Source organism: Scyliorhinus canicula, chromosome 11 (assembly GCF_902713615.1).
Source record: "Scyliorhinus canicula chromosome 11, sScyCan1.1, whole genome shotgun sequence".
In the NCBI taxonomy this organism is placed as follows: Eukaryota; Metazoa; Chordata; class Chondrichthyes; order Carcharhiniformes; family Scyliorhinidae; genus Scyliorhinus; species Scyliorhinus canicula.
Window position 1 is genome coordinate 62,884,982 of NC_052156.1, and position 20,534 is coordinate 62,905,515.

General features: G+C 51.7%; 1 protein-coding gene across 2 annotated transcripts in view; it reads left to right on the plus strand.

Moving 5' to 3' along the window:
• The window catches only part of gxylt2 (glucoside xylosyltransferase 2), a 71,463-nt gene that overhangs the window by 10,450 nt on the left and 40,479 nt on the right, over positions 1 to 20,534 (plus strand). For both annotated transcript variants that reach the window (XM_038810674.1, XM_038810675.1), the window contains exon 2: positions 1,831 to 2,023. In XM_038810674.1, coding sequence (XP_038666602.1) covers positions 1,831 to 2,023 — 193 coding nt within the window. The remainder of the gene's footprint in view (positions 1 to 1,830; positions 2,024 to 20,534) is intronic.

The following is a 20,534-nucleotide window of genomic DNA, read 5'->3' on the forward strand; positions in this document are numbered from 1 at the left end:
TGAACCCGGGTCCTCAGCGGCGTAGGCAGCAGTGCTAACCACTGTGCCGCCGTGCCATTAGGAGGGGGAGGGGAGAGGATGTGGAAGAGCTAACGTGCCAAGCAGTGGCATTTATAATCTCTGAAATACACCTTGCAGTCAATGTTGTCGACCACACCATCTTGTCTTGTATTTAGATAAAAACTACAACTGTACCATTTTGTAAATTATCCTTCATCCTTCAGTGCAACAAGGTAGTTCAGATGTTGAAAAATATATGACCATTTCGAACATTGTTAGAGGCAGAAAACTTTTGGGGGAGTTCTCCTCTTCCGCATGCTGAAATCACGAATCCCGATTGGGCGGAGAATCCCACACCCAAAACCAGAATTGGTGCCAGGTGAGAGACTTGTCCCAACTCTCTGGTCCCTCTGCGCAGGGCACAGCGTGCTTCCCGCCCAAAGCCAACGGAACATGCAAATAGCTGATATGCATTCATCTGAATGCAATTAATGGGCTAGAAGCCCAATCCCCTACTCTCCATCAGGTTCTGAACCTCCAATGGGAACTCCACCGGATGGGCTTTGGTGAAAGCCGTGACAACCCCTGTCCTGGTGTGATAGACCCCAAGGCGGGGGGGTCAAGGGGTATTTCTATTGCCCATGTGCCCCTTGATGCTATGAGGAAGGGGCCCCCAGGGGTCTTAGAGATTGGGTAGGTTCAGCCTGGGGGTAAGGGGTTGCCATCAGGACCCTCCCCTGGGATGGGGGTCCCATGGTTGGACTGTTCCTTCTAGCCCTGGGCAATCTGATGATCACCTTTGGCATGGTCAAAATCATCGTCCTCTTCTGTAAACTGTTTAAATATTGAATTGGCCTTCTCACCATGAACTGCTTTGCCAGACACCTGATGAGCAGATTGGACAGTTCATGGAGATTCAAGCCAGAAAGCCTCAATGATGTTCCCTCTCCTCACATCTGCTCCCTTAGCCCCATGCTTGTAACACTGCAGCTTTTTGAAGTGTCTGAACATTCCTAGAAAGCACACAGTACTTGAAAAGATCTGCAATCCCTTGAGACCCTTTGGAATGCTTTGCATTCATTCAATTACACAGTGCAGTACCTTGAACTAGCTTTAGATTAGGCAGCTTAATGATTTAACACAGAGTGCAGGAGGTTTGTTTATTTATCTTTCCCTTCACACTTGAATGCATCTGAACTGTCCACCATTAATCTTAACTGTAGTGCTTATGTTGTGATAGATCCTATTGTGTAGGGACAATTGGTTACCCCATGAAGCTTGGGGAATATGAGCTTCATCGATAAGGGGGCAGGGCAATGAGTAACCTTTTCTGTTGCATAAATAGAGCTGGCCAGTTAGGAACCGACTAGAGAGAAGACCTGTAGCAAAGTACGGGTGCTGTGTAAATATTAGTGGCAATAGAGTTAAGTTTTGTTTGACTCATTAATTTGTGTTGGACTCTTTGTCTCCCTCAGAAACATGAATAAACATCCTTGTTCTGATTGACAGCTGCTGGCAGCTTCAAAAATGCTAAGTGCTTTCATTTCCTTTTTTCTAACCGCACCTCGGCGACGCTCCTACCGCCAGCGGGAGACACTTCAGTTTTCCTGCTGGTGGGAATACTTAGTCTCGGAGATTCGTGCCTGTGGTTGAGGCTGTGTCTCCATCCTGATATTCACTCTGAGTTATCAGACAGTGATTGAGCGTGGCATGAAAATCACATGTGGTTGTTAGAGAACGAGGGAAAGAAAGCAGAAGATTGACTGGCAGTGTACATTTTAAATGTTGTAATGGTAGATTTTAATTAATCAACATTTTGTTTGCCTTTAGATTTCTTGATGAGCCACTGTTTCGCCTCCATACATGGCATGGAGAAGAATGGATGCACTTAGCAGTGGTGGCCTGTGGGGACCGGCTTGAAGAGACAATGACCATGTTAAAATCAGTTGTTCTTTTCAGCTTAAGTAAGATAAAAATCCACATTTTTGCTGAAGATTTTCTCCAGCCGCAATTTAAAAAAAGTGTAAGTGTCTCCAACAGAAATAAGTGGGAGCGATTAGAAAATGTTGTTTTTGTCTGTGCAATGGCAGTTAAATGGTGCAAATAATAATCTCGGAGAAATATTTTGGCATTGGTTGTGCCGCTTACATGAATCAGGTTGCTTTGTACCTTCAATGTCTGACTTTCGGCTCTCTGACTCGACGTTTCTGCTGCGTCTCCGAATTTCACTCCAGTTATTTTGATAATCTAATTACTTATATATTGGGTGCTTCCCACATAACAGCAGCTGCTTCTTGCTTAGAAGTACAGTTTAATGTTTTGGCTTGGTTACTGTTGTTGTAATAGTTAATTGCACAGTAGAATATATTTCTGAAATGAATCCCTGTGCTTTTGATAATTTTAAAAAGGTGGTGGCTGAGTGACCCTGGTAACTAATTGATGTTTGTCTGATGCAGTTCCAGATACTTCAGCACACTGAAGCCGACCAGCTTGAATGAACGTACATTAACTCAATTATTACTCAGACAAGTAACTACAGGTGGCTCGCAAAATTCTCCCTCCATTCAAAATCAGTATCTACACTGAGTTGTTGCACCATGCTCAGCAGGAAAATTCCACATTTACCCCTTTGATCTGTGCTGAATTAGCTGGAGAGAGAAAATATTGTGTTTACTTATCACCTTTCACTTTCTCAGAATGTTGCAAAGCTCTTTACAGCACTTTGGAATTCTAGTTACTGTGGCAGCAATTTGCATACAACAGGAACGTCATCAACAGCAATTTGATTTGACCAGATAATAATAATGATCTGCTTTTAATGATTGAGAAAATATGGCCCAGGGCAGGAGGGGAAAAACCCTCAATTTCTTTCAAAAAGTGCCAGGGAATCTTCGTGTCCATCCGAGAGGCCAAATGGGGTCTGGTTTAAACATGTCACCCAAACAATTGCACGTGCGATGATGAACTGCTCCCTCAGTACTGGGGTGTGTAATAATCCTCACGGGAACCACAGGGACGACCCAATTGATCTCCCCATGGGACTCATGTAATACGAGCACCCTGCTAATGGGCAGAGGCCTATCAACTGAGGCTCATAGAATCAACCCTTAAAAACCGGCCCGGATTGGGATCGGCATGATCGGCAGTCCTGGTTGGGAACTGTGTGCTTATGCCACGTTGCGACCTTTTCTTTTGGCTGAAAATAAACTGTTGTTTTGATTCACCTTCTCGGGTGAGTTTTTATAGGGTGCCAGCTTAGGTTTTCTGCTCAGATTTCTGGAGTGGGATTTGAACCCACAGCCTTTTGAGTGAATCAATCATTTCTGTATTTATACAAGTAACTATGCATCTGCGCTTGCCTGAAGATGCTGTCCCATTTGTGCAGAAATAATGGTGAGCTCGTTAATCTTATAATTAGTTTTGAAATAAATCCTGGACCTCTGTCATGTGTAATTAACTGCAAAGAACTAATCACCAAACCAGAATGTTCAGCTGTAACTGTTTGTAAAATATGTGGCATAAAGTCTATACTGAGCCAAACAACTTGGGCGGGATTCTCCGTTGCCCGACATCCATATCGTAATCGGCGTTCGGGCAGAGAATCAATTCCGACGCCCAAATCAGGGCCAAGCTGGTTTGACTGCGGTCAGTCATACTCCACCCCCTCGGAAATGGCATCATCGCATCACGCACCGTTGCAACGGCGTTGACGGCCATTGGCCGCCCTCTCGTGATGCTCTGCCCCTGAACGTCCGAGATCCCGATGGCAAGGGATACGTGTGGTCTCAGCCGGTCGGGAACCCGGTGTGGTGGCTGCGGGTGTGTATAGTGCAGGGATCCATGCCGCTGGCCGGGAAGGGGGGGCCCTCCGCGAGGGATTGGGGGACTGGTGGGGGATGGTCAGGGAGTGTCCTGTGGGGCCGCGGATGACAGGTCAGGTACGTGTTTGGCCGGCGCCATGTTGTAGGGCGCGATAGCTGCAGGTCGTCAACCATGCGCATGCGTTGTCATTCTCCTGCTGTTTTTGGCACGGGAGCCAGGAGTTTGACCCGGTGCTGCTGCTAGCCCTTCACCAGTCCCGGAATCGGTGAGGGTTTCACGCAGAATATTTGGTCGTAAAAGAGCACACATGCTCTGTTGGCATCAACACTTGATCGCTGAAACGGAGAAACCAGCCCCTTGTCTTTCCCTGTAAATTCCCACAAATTCTCACAAACCACTTCTGGATTCTTCCGGCGACATGCTGCTCTATTGTTGAAAAGTGAGTTAGCTTTGTGTGGTATACTTTTAACTCAACGGAATTTGGGTTTCATTCACAGAATAGTAATTTAATAACTGTATATGTCGCACGGGACATATGGGTTGAAAATTACTGTCTTAACCATGATGCTCGTGGAGTACTAGCTCCCTTGCTAAGGGGTGGGGGAAATCCATTTGGCATGGTATAAAAGTCGGTCAGTAAGGCACCGACTAGGAAGAGGCCTGGTTGGAATCTACAAGGATGTGTATGTACCATAATTGTAAATAATTCTAAGTCCTTTATTTTACTCGCTGTGGACTCCCCGTGTCTTATTAAACTGTCGGCGCTGCGACCCACTCAGCCACGTCCTCGATTTTCTGGACCCATGTTGGAACCATTATTTCTCCGTGCCTTTGTTTGGGCGGTTAGATGGATTTGATGCTGGTGTTCAAGACTGGAATCAGTACGCAGAAAGGATGCGTTACTTCTTCCAGGCTTCCAGGTCAACAACTTAATGGAGAACAAGAGCCTGACGGTCATACTGTTGACGGCCTGCAGGGGCGTATGTTCGGAGTGATCAGGAGTCTTATGTACCTGGCGGCGCCAGATACAGACTTATTCAACCAACGTGTGGCACAACACTTTAATCCAACCCCGTCAGTGATCATTGAAAGGTATTGTTTTAATATGGCGGAGAGATCCCCCACTGAGTCTGTCACTGAATTCATATCACGGTTGCGGGAGATAGCTGTGTGAGAATGGGACTGCTTCCTCGGATATGCTCCGATCGTTTGGTCTGCGGTATAAATAATACGGAAACACAAAAAAATATTTTGGGTGAAACCTCCCTCACTTTCCATCAGATCTCTTTGTCCTGAGAGAGCACAGAATGCCACATCCAAGAAATACAAGGGATGAAGGTGAATGTTTTAGGGTGTCGCTCCTCACGTGGTATTCCCACAGCCCGGACTGACCTCCACAGTGGCTCCGGTCTCTGGGTGAAGGACTGGCTGCTGAGGTGTGGCACGTCTCCAGACAAAGTTGCACCATAACCAGGTGTTGCAAGGGAGTTGCCCGTTTGACGTTGACCTCTCCGATGCTTCGCATCCGATGACGCGGTGTTCGTTAACTTCAACGCCAGTGCTCAGTGGCTCTCTGGGGTTGTCATCCATTAAACGGGACCGGTCATTTAACAAGTTTGGACCCGGGACAATTGGTGAAATGGCATTTGGATCATATTTGCTCACAAGAGGTTGGTCCCTCATGAGTTTCCTCGGAAGAAACCTGTCCTGGATCCTACAACTCCATTGCCAAACCAGCCTGCTGGGACACCTCCTCCAGTCTATGTCGATGCCGACATGCCCGACAGCATATCTTCAAATTGTGAAATGGAGACGCAGATGCCCGATGTCTCTGCCAATTCAACGGTTCAGCCACCTCCTGTCGCTCGTCCACCACAGAGTTCCTGCCACAAACGACGATCCTCTGCGAAATTATACGCTGACTAATCTGGCGCATCCGGTCCACGGCGAGTTATTGGAACTGGAGAGAGTCCAATGTCCTTCAGCTGCACCTCCTTCTCCTCCTCGTTAGTCATCAAGCGGGTCTTCGGGATTTGAGGGAGAGGAATGCAATATCCCGCACGGGACGCAAATGAAGGGAATCATTGTGTTCCCTATGATTCTTGAGGAGTACGAGCTCGAGCTCCCTCGCTGATTGGGAGGGGAACCCCAATAAGCATTGTATAAATGGTCGGTCAGTAAGACACTGACCAGGAAGAGACCCGATAGGGATCTACCGGGAAGTGTATATATTGTAATTATAAATAAATCAAAGTTCCTGGTGCGGCACGCTGGCACAGTAATTAGCACTGCTGCCTCACAATGACCCGGGTTCGATCCCGGCCCTGGGTCACTGTCCGTGTGGAGTTTGCACATTCTTCCTGTGTCTGCTTGGGTCTCATCCCCACAACCCAAAGATGTGCAGAATAGGTGGATTGGCCACGCTAAATTGCCCCTTAATTGGAAAAATTAAATCAAAGTTCTTTGTTTGACGCAGTATGGATTTCCCGTGTCCTTATTTAATGACTTGTATTTAAATAGCACTTTTAATGGAGTGCAACATCGCAGCCCCGCCACAGGATCATTGTAAAGCATAATTTGGCACTGATCCATGTAAAGAGATACGAGGTTAGCTGACCAAAACCTTGGCTTTACGGAGCCTCTTGAGGGAAGAGAGAGGTGTAGAGTTTTGGGGAGGTAATTTCCGAGTTAATAGTGCAGACATTAAAATTGGGAATGCTCAAATGACCTTGAAGGGTTCTGGGGCAGCAGAGGCGGGGGAAGGGTCAAATTGCCTGGACAGCTGCGGCCTCGACCCTTTCTTTTAAAATGTATTTTATTACCAACACGTATGAAAACAGGTTACAACACATAAACACTCTGAGAAACATACTTCCCAGCAATCAACTATACAATGTGTACAACCTTTTCCCCTTTTTCACCCCTCGCCTGCGACGACAGCTCCTCAAACACGGTCACAAACATCCCCCACCATTTCTCAAACCCCTTTGCAGAGCCCCTTAACTCATATTTTATCTTCTCCAACCGCAGGATGTTGTACAGGTCACACAACCAAACCACTACCCTCGGTGGCGATGCGGATCGCCACTCCAGTAAAATTCCGGCTTCTCTGAAACCCCAAATATTGCCACTCCCTCCTCCACTATCCTGGCTAAGACCGTGAACACTCCCGTGCAGAATCTTCCCAGTTTTTCCCAACCCCAGAACATGTTCGCGTGATTCTCTGGCCCCTGCCCACACTTCTTCCACTCATCTGCTACCCCCTGAAAGATCCCACTCATTCTCACCCGAGTCATATGTACCCTGTGCACCACCTTAAATGGTATCAGGCTCATCCTTGCACAGGAGGAGGTCCCGTTTACCCTATGCAGTGCCTCACTCCATTCACCCCCAATTGATCGCCCTCCCAACTCCACTTCCCATTTCTCTTTGATCTTCACACCCGCTCACCTCCCTGCTCCCCAGTCACTTGTATATATCCTCAATTCTTCCCTTCCCTTCCAACCTGGAAGCAGCAGGCGCTCCAGCAGGGCGAATCCGGACAACCCAGAGAACCCCCTCCAGACCTTTTGCGCAAAGTCCCTAACCTGCAGATACCTGAACTCGCTCTCCCTCGGCAGCTTTACCCTCACACTTAGCTCCCCCAGACTGGCAAACCATTCCTCCAAATAAAGATCCCTCACCTTGTCCAGTCCCACTTCCCTCCAACTCCTGTATACACTATCCACCCCCCCCAGCTCAAACCCATGATTCTCGCACAGCGGCGTTAACACCAAAATCCCCTCCACCCTAAAATGCCTCTTCAACTGATTCCATATCTTCACTGTGGACTGCACCACCGGGCTCCTTGAATACCTACTCTGAGCCATTGGCAACGCTGCTGCCACCATAGCTCTCAAACTAAACCCCTTACAAGATTCCTCCTCCATCCTCAGCCATTCTACCCCGGTCTTCTTCCCACCATCGCCACATCTTTGTTCACATTCGCCGCCCAATAATAATAAAGCAGGTTCGACAACGCCAACCCACACTACTGCTTCTGCAGCATGGTCTTCCCACCCATCCCGCCCAAACAAAGTCCGAAAGGATCGTGATCAATTTTCAAAAAAAGGGCCTTTGGTATAAAGATCAGGCGAGCCTGAAAGATAAACGAGAACCTCAGCAGAATATTCATTTTCACCACTTGAACCCTCCCTGCCAACGTCAAGTGCAGTGAATCCCACCTCTCAAGATCCTCCCTGACCTCCTCCACCAGCTTCATTAAGTTACACTTATGGAGCCCCACCATTCCCTCGCTACCTGAATCCCCAAATACCTAAACCTATCCCTCTCTACCGTAAATGGCGCTCCCCCTAAATTTGCCCGCCATCCCAGCTCATTCACCGGAAGAACCTCGCTTTTCCCTGCATTCAGTTTATACCTCGGGATCCCTCCAAACCTCTCCAACAGGCTCAAAATCCTTCCCATACTCTCCAGCGGATCTGAAACATACAGCAACAGGTCATCGACATAGAGCGACACCTGATGCTCCCTCTGTCCCCTCATCATCCCCCATCACTCCGCCGATCCCCTGAAAGTCATCGCCAATGGCTCTATGGCCAGCGCAAACAGTAACAGTGACAGCGGGCATCCCTGCCTCATACCCCTGTGTAAGCCAAAGCTTTGCAAGCTCATATTATTCGTCCTCACACTCGTCTTTTCACTTTTCACAGTAGCTTCATTGCAGTGTTAATGTAAGCCTACTTGTGACTAAAGGATTGGGTCGGTTTAGCTCAGTGGGCCAGACAGCTGGTCTGTAAGGCCAGCAGCACAGTTTCAATTCCTGTAAAGGCTGACCCGAACAGGTGCCGGAGTGTGATGACTAGGGGCTTTTCACAGTAACTTCATACTTGTGACTATAAAACATCATTATTATTACATACAGCAATCGCACCCATGTCAAAATCTCGGCCCAAATCCAAACCTTCCCAAAACCTCGAACACATATTGCCACCCCACCTGATCAAATGCCTTCTTTGCGTCCATGGACACCACCACCTCCGGTACCAGAGCCCCTGATGGATTAATCACTACATTCAACAGCCGTCTTAAGAACATAAAGAACATAAGAACTAGGAGCAGGAGTAGGCCATCTGGCCCCTCGAGCCTGCTCCGCCATTCAATTAGATCATGGCTGATCTTTTGTGGACTCAGCTCCACTTTCCGGCCCGAACACCATAACCCTTAATCCCTTTATTCTTCAAAAAACTATCTATCTTTACCTTAAAAACATGTAATGAAGGAGCCTCAACTGCTTCACTGGGCAAGGAATTATATATCTTATATAACTTGTGAGCTGCCTCCCCTTCACAAAGCCTGTTTGATCTTCTGAAACCACCCCCGGGACACAATACTTCACCTTCCCTGCCACCAACTTAGGCAATACTTTCACATCTGTGTTCAATAGTGAAATGGGCCTTTACAACCCCACTCCACCGGGTCCTTCCACTTTTTTGTGGTTAGCGCGATTGCTGCCTGCATCATCATCTCCGCCAGCTCCCCCTTCTCCAGCACTTCATTAAACGCCCCCCAACAAATGTGGTGCCAAGTTCCTGATAAAATTCCACTGGGTACCCATCCGGCCTCGGGGCCTTCCCTGACTTCATACCCCTGATACTATCCAGCACCTCCCTTATATCCAGGGGCTCCTCCCAGTGCCCACCTCTTTGCTTCCTCCAGCTGGTCCAGAAACTACCCATGCTCCCCTCCTCCTCCCGGGTCCGCCTCGTACATTCCCTGGTAGTACTCCCGAAACATCTTGTTTATCTTCCCCTGCTGCGACACCCCAGCCCCAATCTGTATCTGCAATATTTCCCTGGATGCGGCCTGCCTCCGCACCTGGTGCGCCAGCATACTGCTCCCCTTCTCCCCATACTCATATTGCACCCCTCTTGCTCTACGCAGTTGCCCTACTGCCCTCTCCGTTGTCAACATATCACACTGCCCCTGCACCTTCTTCCTCCTCGCCAATCCCTCCAGGGCGGGCACCCTCGAATACTCTCTGTCCACCTCCATTGTCTCGCTCACTAGACGGTCATGTTCTTCCCTCCTTTCCCTAACTGCACGAGCCTTAAACAAAATAACCCCCCCCCCCCCACCTCCCGGACCACTGCCTTCAGTGTTTCCCCAAAAATGGCCGCCGACACCTCCCCACTCTGATTGAACTCCACATAACTCCTTAATCGCCGCCCAAACCGTATCACAAAAATCTCTATCCGCCAACAGCCCCGAGTTAAACCTCCACCCCGGCCTCTGCTCTCGTCCCACTCAAAACCGAATCTCCAGCCAGTGGGGCGCATGGTCTGAGATAAGTATCCCCACATACTCCGCCCCCTCCACCCCAACCAAAATCGCCTAATTCACTGCAAAGTAATCAATCCTCGAATGCACCTTGGAGATGTGTGAAAAGAAGGAATACTCCCTTCCCTCTGGGTTCTGAAAACGCCATACCCATCCACTCCATCCACTCCATAAAGCGCCCAGCTCCCTCTCCATTCGTACCCTACCCATCGACCTGGGGCTTGACCTATCCACCCTCGGCTCTAAGACACAGTTAAAATCTCCTCCCATGATCAACTCATGCCTGGCCAAATCCGGGATTGCTGCCAGCACCCCCTCATAAAACCCATATCATCCAAATTTGGGGCATACACATTTACCAACATCACCGGCTCCCCTTCCAATACCCCACTCACAATCACATATCTCCCACCCGGATCCCTCACCTCCTTCGCACTCACAAATCCCACTTTTTTGCTCATTAAAATCATCACTCCACCCCTTCCTTAACCTAACCTGGTACTTCACATGGAGGTGCGTCTCCTACCTTTTAACCGGCCCAATCAGTCCCCAGACGTTCCAGGTTACCAGCTTTACGAGAAGCTTACGCCTCCAATACCCTCTATTGTCCTCTATTTAACTCCTGCCCCCTTAATTCCACCCTATACCTAGCCCATCCCAGGTGGCCCCCTTCTCCGCCCCTGACCATGTCATCTCTCACCCCCTGCCACGTCGTAACAACAATCCCCCCCTCGGCCTTCTCCCCCATCACCTCACTTCCGTTCACCAGCATCAGATGCTAGCATGACAGCCCCTGCATAAAGGCACCTCCCAATGACCTCCCCTCCCTCCACTCCTCAACGCAAGGAAGAACGTTCCCTGCTTAGCTTACCCTTCCCCGCCCTTACCCTCTTCTACCCAAAAAAAAACTTCTCCTGAATCCCAGGGCGCCTCCCCCAAAAGCAAACAAACAAATGCTAAACACAAACAGTCCCATAAACATCCATCCCCACATAAACTTTTCATCCCTACCACCCATTACAATATCAACAGTAAACAGCAAACCCAAAAAAGAGCCCCCTCCAAACCGGAGAGGACGAAAATCCCCCAATCCCTACCCCCACTTCGAACATGTTCCCAACCATTACGAAGTGCCAGCAACGGGGTTCCCAAGCATTGCCCGCTCAGTTCACCCCCAGTTTATGCTGCTTCATGAAGTTTTCGGCTGCTTCTGGGGTCTTGACATATTACTCCCGCCCTCCGAACGTCACTGTGGTAGTATGACTAGGGGTATTACGGTACCTGGGAGTGTGAGCTGCCATTGGTGCAGAGGACTCGCTGCCCATTGGCCCAGGTATCGTGTGCCTAATCCCTATTGGCTAAGAGGAAGGTAGCTCCGCCTACGAGGCGGGGTATAAGAACCCGTGTTCCCCTGCAGCCAGGCCATTTCCTGTACGTCTGCTGCCGGGCTCATTTCTTGCTAATTAAAGCCTTTTGTTTCGGACTTCACCTATGTTTCATGTCCATTGATTGTGCATCAGTCACCCATAATTTTGCCGGGTTGCGCACCACAAACCTGATCTGCCGCTGGTACAGAACCGTCTTGGCCTTGTTGAACCCTGCCCACCGCTTTGCCAACTCGACTCTGATAAATTTGGACGTTATTCCCCTCCCAGTCGCAGGTACGCTTCTCTCTGGCCATTCGCAAAATCTTCTCTTTCTCTACAAATTTGTGGGGCGCGATTCTCCGCCCCCCACGCCGGGTGGGAGGGCCTCCCGACATTTTGTCACGGCCTCCCGCTATTCTCCCCCCCCCACTCCCCCACGCCCGACCCACGCCGTGAATCGCCGCTCGCCGTTTTTTTACGGCGAGCGGCGATTCTCCTGGGCCGAGCGGCCGTGCCTTCACGCCCGTTTCAACACGGCAGCAAACACACCTGCTGGCTGCCGTCGTAAAACAAGCGCCAGATGCCCGTTTGTTGCATCTGAGGGCCCGATTGGCATGGCAGTACCACGGCCGTGCCAAGGGATGCATAGGCCCGCGATCGGTGGGCACCGATCGCGGGCCGTGCGTCCGTAACGGACGCACTCTTTTCCCTCCGCTGCCCCACAAGATCAAACCGCCACCTCTTGCGGGGCGGCTGAGGGAAAAGACGGCAACTGCGCATGCCATGTATGCGTGACGCTTGGCGTGCGGCTTTGACGACCGTCATCAAGGCCGCGCTGCCGTGACGCACAGGACCGTGCTCCAACCCCGCCCGGGGGGGGGGGGAATCGGCCCCAGCAGTGGGCTTGAAGGCTGCCATGGGTCACGGCCTGTCCCACGGCAGCTTTTACGATTCTCCGCATTTGCGGAAAATCTCGCCTATGGAGTCTCATAATCACTGCCCACGGCGGCTCCCCAGCTCTAGGCTTCTGCCTCGGGGACCTATGCGCTCTGTCCACTTCAGGCACCTTATCTAGCACCCCTTCTGCCACCAGCCCCGCCATCATCTTCGAGACATACCTCGTGGTACTCGCACCTTCCACTCCTTCAGGCAGGCCGACTATTCGCAGGTTCTGCCTTCTCGAGGCATTCTCCTGCTCCTGCACCTTTGCCCTCAATGTTTTACACAGGTCCCTTAGGCGCCCCACCGCCTCCAGAGCCATCACACGATCGCTGTGGACTGAGATCACTCCTTCAATCTCCCGAATCTACGACCCCTGTACCTCTAAACACTTTTCCACCCATTCCAACAAACTCTTCAGGGGTGCCAGAGCTCCTTCGATGGCCTTCGAGCGATCCTCCCACATTTCCTTCCTCTGCTGGTGGAATTCCTCCTTAATAAAAGCCATCAACTGCTCCATCTGGGGCCTTTCACCTTGCACCGGCCCTTCCCCCTCAGCCATGCTTCCACTGGCTGCTGCTGCAGGACAGGCTTCCTCCAACTCTCTTTGGCCAGGTCTCTCACCGTCTTCTGCTGGGCTTGGTAACCAGCAGTCATACCACTCCTGGGGGAAACTATCCTCCAACCTTGATCTACGCCTTTTCGTCAAAATTCCACCCAGTATCGGCTAAAAAGAGCTCTTTCCTCTGCCTTTAAGCAGGAGCTGCCCTGTGTGCAACCACTCACAACATGGCCACCACCGGAAGTCCCGCGGCCCCAACCCTGACACAATTTCATGATGGCTAAGGCAGGGCCTCAGAAGGGAAGCCATCCCGCGCCCCAATTATGGCCCAGCCTCAATTTAATAGGCAGGCAGGCACCAGTCGGATCAGATATAAATAGAAAAAGTTAATGATCTTGGGTGGGAAGCAGTGGTGGGGGCCCTCAATTTGGGAACTCCGACCCTCCCTACTCCCCCCCCCCCACTCCCCCCTAGTCTACCCCTCAAAACTGGGAATGCCCCGCCGACCACCGCCTTCCCCCAGGACATCATTTGAAAATAAAATGGCAGTGGGCCAGTCAGTCAGTCAAAGGTAGGCTAAAGAAGAGCAAGGCCAAGGAAAAAATTTGAAAACAAGGAAGAGAATGTTAAAATTGAAACATTGTTTAACTGGGAGCATGTGCAGGCCAGCAAAGACAAGGGTGATGGATGAACAGGGCCTGGTGCTTGTTAAGACGCAGACAGCAGACTTTTGGATTACTTTAATTTTGTGAAGATAGCGGGCGCAATTTAATGGCCGCATTGCACTTAAGCGAGAGCACGACGAGGCCGTTAAATAACACCAGAGGCCCAAATCAGGAACTGTGCCGGGTGCCGATTTGTTTGTGATCTAACCAGCCCGCTCCCGTTAGCGAAATCAGGATCCCACCTTAGTGTGGCAAGAAACCAATAATCACCACTTAAACCCAATCTCCAAATAGAGTGACCCCTATCTAACGGCCGCCTGTGATCTACCAGCCTTCCCAGCAAGTGTTGACGTGGGCGCAGATTAGCACTCTTTTTTTAAAAAATGTGAAGCTGGCAAAAGTGCTGCTACGGGGACCCGAGGAGATGATTAGCCATCTTCCATCCCAGGCAATGAGCCTGGGGGCACTGGGGTTGCTGCCCTGGTGCTCGGAGGGAGGAAGGGGGGCGGGGGGCGCAGGGATTGGCATGGAGCAGGGGAGCTAGCCGCCCGAAGGCCTGGCTGGGCTGGGGTGGGGGAAGATGGATGTCTCAGCACCCGCGGGGTCGACCATGCCATGCCCTGGATCATGTGGTACTGTTCTGGGGGCAACCCCAGCCCCTGCCCGCCTGCCCCACCAACTCCCCATACCTCTAACTGACCACAGAGGCCTCTTGCCATGTGGCTGAAGGCTATTGCAAATTGCGATTTAGCAATCATAGTTAATCATAGAATTTACAGTGCAGAAGGAGACCATTTAGCCCATCGAGTCTGCACCGGCCCTTACAAAGAGCATCCAACCCAGGTAATTACCCCATCCCCGTAACCCAGTAACCCCCACTTAACCTTTTTGGACACTAAGGGCAATTTAGCATGGCCAATCCACCTAACCCACACATCTTTGGACTGTGGGAGGAAACGGGAGCACCCGGAGGAAAACCACACTGACACGGGGAGAACATTCAGACTCTGCACAGACAGTAACCCAGCCGGGTATCGAACCTGGGACCCTGGAGATTTCAAGCAATTGTGCTAACCACTATGCTACCGTGCTGCCCCCTAAGTGAGCACACCCCAAGTGGATCCTGTGGGTAGGCGTGCCATGTAGCATGTAGGGGTTATTGCCAAGGATTCTAATCAGATCATGATGCCTGGATATTGTGTCTGAACGCTGCAGGAGGCAACATCATGGACGCAGCAGCCAGCATCCGAAAACCCAGGGGGTGGGCTCCAGCACCGTCGATATTTTGGCGACCAGAGGGTGGGTGTGTGCCCCGGGGTAGGGACAAGCACCTGGTCCAGGTAACATTACGTGTGGAGTCTGGGGTACAGGGTGTGGTGTCCAATGAGCAGGGCCCTCCCCTGCAGCCGGGTTGGGGGGGGGGGGGGGTTGGTCAATGGTGGTCTGGAGCATTAGCACTGGTTGTCAGTGTCACACCCTCTCCCAATTCCTGAAAGATATGACACTGTATGGACCATACCTTGGACCCCTCAGAAGCTGCCCTCATGGTTCTGCTGCCAGGCCTATGTCAACAGGAAGGGGTTCCATTCTCTGAATATCCAGCTCGTGAGCGACCACCACAAGGTCTTTCCAGGGGGTGTGCATGACAACTACATCCTGGGACAGTCAGACAGTTTACCCATGTTCCCCAATCCCCTGATGGAGTTGCCCACCCCCCGCCCCTCCCATCTCGGACCGTCTTCCCACCCCTCCCATAACAGACCCCCCCCCCCCCCCCCCCCCCCAGAGTCCTCTTAATGATTCTCAACCTGCTTAGCCTTCTATGCTCTACTGTTACATCTAGCTGTGTCCCCAGGATGCACTTCAGAGGTGGAGGCAGCCTGCCGCCTACCACATACCATGGCCTTTGATGTCCCTGGTGGGCGTCCAGAGGGCTCCGACGCACTTACCGGCGGGTCATGCCCCACCATGCGCTGTTCCGAGTGCTGACTCCGAGACACTCCGTTCTCAGAGAGGTGGATTTCGGGGGAGTGGGTGGCCGCCATTGCCATTCCGTAGGATGGCTCCAAGTTGGCACCCATCGCCCTCTCCTCCTGGTCTGTGCCTATAGGGCCCTGGGGTTCACTTGGGTCAGAGGGTCAGCTGGTTTGAGCCCTGGCTGCTCGTGCGTCATCTGGCTCAGTCAGGCCGGGCAGTTCCTCAGTATCTGCAGCACAGTGTCGTCGCCCTCGGCAAAGCTCCTCAGTGACTGGAACATGCTCTGGAGCGCCCCGGTAATGCCCACCTTCAACTGGGTCATGTCCCCAGTGACCGAGACATGCTCTCTAGCACCTTGACTATGCCCACCTGAGATTGGGACAGGTCCTGCAGCGCCTTGGCTATGTCCACATAGGACTGGGAGACCTCCCCTAGCTACCGGAATGTAATCTAGAGGACCTCGGCAATGACCACCTGAGACTGGGACGTACCCCGCAGCGCCTCATCAAGAGTTGTCTGGTACTGGATCACGTCCTCCAGTGACTGAAACACACTGTTGAGGTCCTCAGCCATGGCCGTCAATGACTGAGCTACGCCTTGGACACCTCCACTGACTCTGCGGACATCGTGCACCATGCTCTCCACTGCGGTCCCCACCCTAGCAGTGTTGGCCTCGATGCCCTTGGCCATTGCGACTCCTCCAAATGGCTATGGACCTGCTGGAGTGTCGTTGACATCCTCTTCTGAATCTCATGACCGCACCCTATCGACTGCATCAGTTCCGGGCAAACCTGGTCCACAGGGTCCGCACCCCCCCCCCCCCCCCCCCTCCCGATGTGCATCAGAAACTGTGTGTTGGTCATCAGAATGTGCCCCAGATGCCTGACCACTAACGTTGCCCATCGAGGTGCGTGTCTGCGCTGGTGGAGGGTGGGGATGACAGCTATGACGCTTCGACGGTGCCATCCTAGAGCTCTCCAAGGTGTTCGGACATGTGGTCAGTGGGAGGGATGGGTCTGTCCGTAAGGTATGTACAGCTCGTGTGACAGGTCATCTGGGTATGGGCCGGTGGAGCCTCATCTCTGCACCATACGCCAACCGCCACGTTGGTTACAGATCTGTCCTCCGTCCCCCCTGCGACCTCCAGGCTCGTTCCTCATGGGAAGTGAGGACTCTGATGTCTGGCACCCCGCCAACCTGTCTGGCACTCTCTAGTCTGTAGTGGGCCAACTTCTTCAGCGGGGACACAGGGGGCATTGTTAGCCGCACTTATCTTTCATTGCTTGGGTATGAGGGGGGTTTGGGGAGAGGGCACCTATGGCAGTTGGGGGGGACATAATGGGGTGTATGATTGGGAGGTGGGGGGCGTGGCACGTGGGCGGCAGTGCTGGACATGGGTGAGCCAGGACACAGAACAGTGCTGGGCAGGGGCGGTGCCAGTTGCATACTCATTGGTGGTGGGGGGGGGGGGGGGGGGGGGGGGGTGGGGGGGGGAGGAGGCGGGGGAAGAGTGGAGGTGGGTCAGGGGCCCAGTGTAAACTCACCCTCGCAGCCCAGTGGAGGTTGATGATCTTCTAACCACACTTAGTACTGGTCCTCCTGGTCACACTTCCTGAGCTGCTGCCACTACCTGTTGGGTGGCCCTGGCTGCCCTATGGCCGACCCTCTGACACCATTGGAGAAACAGGGCATCCCGCCTCGCCTCGGCCGCGTCCAGTAGTCTGCTTAGATCAGCATCCCCGAATCATGGAGCTGGTCTTCTTGGTGGCATGGCTGCAAGCTGAGGGGTTGGCTGTGCAGGAGCGGTTTAAGCGCTCTCTTGTTAACAGGGGGCTGGCGAGCGCAGTCCCCGGCGAACTAGCTGGCAAGCCTTCATATACGATATGAAGCCCGTGGGGCCTTGCTAAGTGGGCCAATTATAGCGGTGACGACCTCGCTAAGCCGAGTGTCAGGAAGCTGGCGGAAGTTCCCGCTCGCTACCACACTGAGGAACCTTTTGGTTAAATCACGCCCAGAATGTCATTGGTCAGCCAGCAGTGCATTGGAGTTGTCTCTAGAGGTACCAAAGGCATGGATCAGGGTTTCAGCAATGGATGAGCTGAGGCAGGGGCACAGTCCATGGTGTGGGCTTAATGCTAGCATGAATATGATGTGAGGGATCAAATATGATACCAAGATTGCAAACAGCCTCAAACTGTTTCCAGGGAGAGTAAATTTACTTTCACTTATTCCAGGATATGTTTTAATTTTAAGGCTTATATATGTGAAAGGATTGTGAGCTTAATCATTGTTGATCCATCTCTGCTATTTATTAAACTAATATTGGTGTTGTTAAACTATTAAATACCACTGAGTTATAAAACACCTTCCATACACTTCCAGGATTTATGTTGCCCAGTACATGCAATATTTAGCCAATAAATAGATGTTACTATGAATATTTGATATTGTTTGCAACTTGTAGAACAGTTCATAATTTGTCAAAAAAAATCGAAATATTTATTATTAAAATGTTTGCCGTCCTTAGGATCTGAATTATTAAGTGACGACTGATCCGCATTTAAGATGCAGTGACTTGTGCTCTAATTCAGTGTTATAGGGATATAAATTTCAGTGCCACATGTTCAGAATGTTGATAATTCTGGAAAATATTAAATATTTGAAAAAGAATGAGAACTGGCTCCAGCATGGATTAACTTTGTTGTGGGGCGATGGCCTCACAGTCGGTACAGGGATTGAACCTGCCCTGTTGGCTTTTCTCTGCATCACAAACCAGCTGTCCAGCCAACTGAGCTAAATCTTGGCCTTGCTCCTTTTTAGCCTAATTCCTGTTTCGGCTGAGGTTATTCATGAAGGCTCCCACCTTCTCAACGTTGCCCCTCGCCTGAGGTGTGGTGTCCCTCAGGTTGCATCATCACCAGTCAACGTTCAAAGGGAGAGCAGCATATGGTCCTCTGGGACTGTAGCGACATTTACATTTTTATTGATGCATTTAAGGGTAAGCTAGACAAGCATATGAGAGAGAAGGGAATAGAGGGTTACGTTGATAAATTTCGATGAGAGGAGGCTTGGACTGGTTGGGTCAAATGGCTTTTTTCTGTACCCTATATCCAAAACCAGAGTTCAAAATACACCAGGATGTCAAACACCCTTGCATTCACAAAAGTGAAACATCAAAATATTGAAGGCAAGACCACCCCTGTGTATTTTAATTTAAGGAGCAGTAAATGTGGTAGAGGCTGAATCTATGAGGAGCTATTCCCCCAAGCATAAATGCTCACTGCTCCAGCTTCTCATGTGACAAGTTCCCTATCTCACGCTCCTGCTGCACCTTCAGAGACAGAATCTATGATGGGCAGCACGGTAGCATTGTGGATAGCACAATTGCTTCACAGCTCCAGGGTCCCAGGTTCGATTCCGGCTTGGGTCACTATCTGTGCGGAGTCTGCACATCCTCCCCATGTGTGCGTAGGTTTCCTCCGGGTGCTCCGGTTTCCTCCCACAGCCCAAAGATGTACAGGTTAGGTAGACTGGCCATGATAAATTGCCTTTAGTGTCCAAAATTGCCCTTAGTGTTGGGTGGGGTTACTGGGTTATGAGGATAAGGTGGAGGTGTTGACCTTGGGTAGGGTGCTCTTTCCAAGAGCCGGTGCAGACTCGATGGGCCAAATGGCCTCCTTCTGCACTGTAAATTCTATGAATGGAGGAGCAGCAGGGGCAGGAGGGACTGAATCTTTGATTGAAGCTCGAGGAACAACTATCCTGGCCATTCTCGCTGCCCCTATGCAAGGGACTGTGCCATCAGTCGCTTCAACCCATCAACATTCTCTGGGACCGGGAGGCCGTGGAGAAGAAGCTAGTGATAGATAACGTGTTCAGCAGAGTATCAGTCAAGCCACGTTGGAAACCACGATTGTAGACAGAGAGCTAGAGACAGGGCCGGCTCAAGGCACCGGCAACTCGGGCAGTCGCCCGGGGCGCCATGTGCTAGGGGGTGCCAGACTCGGGTCCCGCGCATGCGCAGTTGGGCCGGTGCCAACCAGCGCATGCGCGGTGGCCGCCCTCCCCCAGGGCGGCCCCCTGCTCGGTCCGCCCCCGCTCGGTCCGCCCCCCCCCCCCCCCCCCCCCGCCCCGCCCCCCCCGCTCGGTCCGCCCCCCCCCCCCCCCCCCGGGCCCGGCCGCCCCCCCCCCCCCCCGCCTCGGTCCCCCCCCCTCCTTGGCCCCGCCCCCCTCTTGGCCCTGCCCCCCTCTCGCCCCCCCCCTCCCCCCCCCCCCCCCCCCCCCCCCCCCCCCCCCCCCCCCCCTCCCCCCCCCCCCCCCCCCCCCCCAAGGGCGCCGAAGTTCAGCTTGCCCGGGGCGCCAGCAACCCTAGGGCCGGCGCTGGCTAGAGAAGTAATTCACTGCCTTCTGATGAGGAGCGAACAGATTTACGAAAAAGGGAAAGTGTGATACGAGAAAGCAATATAAGCAACGATCTCTATCATTCACCAAAAACAGGATAACCAAGCTTGAAAACTAGCAAAAGCTGACACCGTTTTTAAAAAAGCAGCAACAGGCAGTAAATAGCTAAGGAGAGGTTGGATAAACTCGGTTTGTTCACACTGAAACAAAGGAGGTTGAGGGGCGACCTGATAGAAGTCGACAAAATTATGAGGGGCATGGGAAGAGTGGATAGTCAGAAGCTTTTTCCCAGGGTGGAAGAGTCAATTACTCGGGGACATAGGTTTAAAGTGCGAGGGGCAAAGTTTAGAGGAGCTATGCGAGGGATGTTTTTTACACAGAGGGTAGTGGGTGCCTGGAACCTGCTGCCAGAGGAGGTGGTGGAAGCAGGGACGGTAGTGACGTTTAAGGGGCGCCTTGACA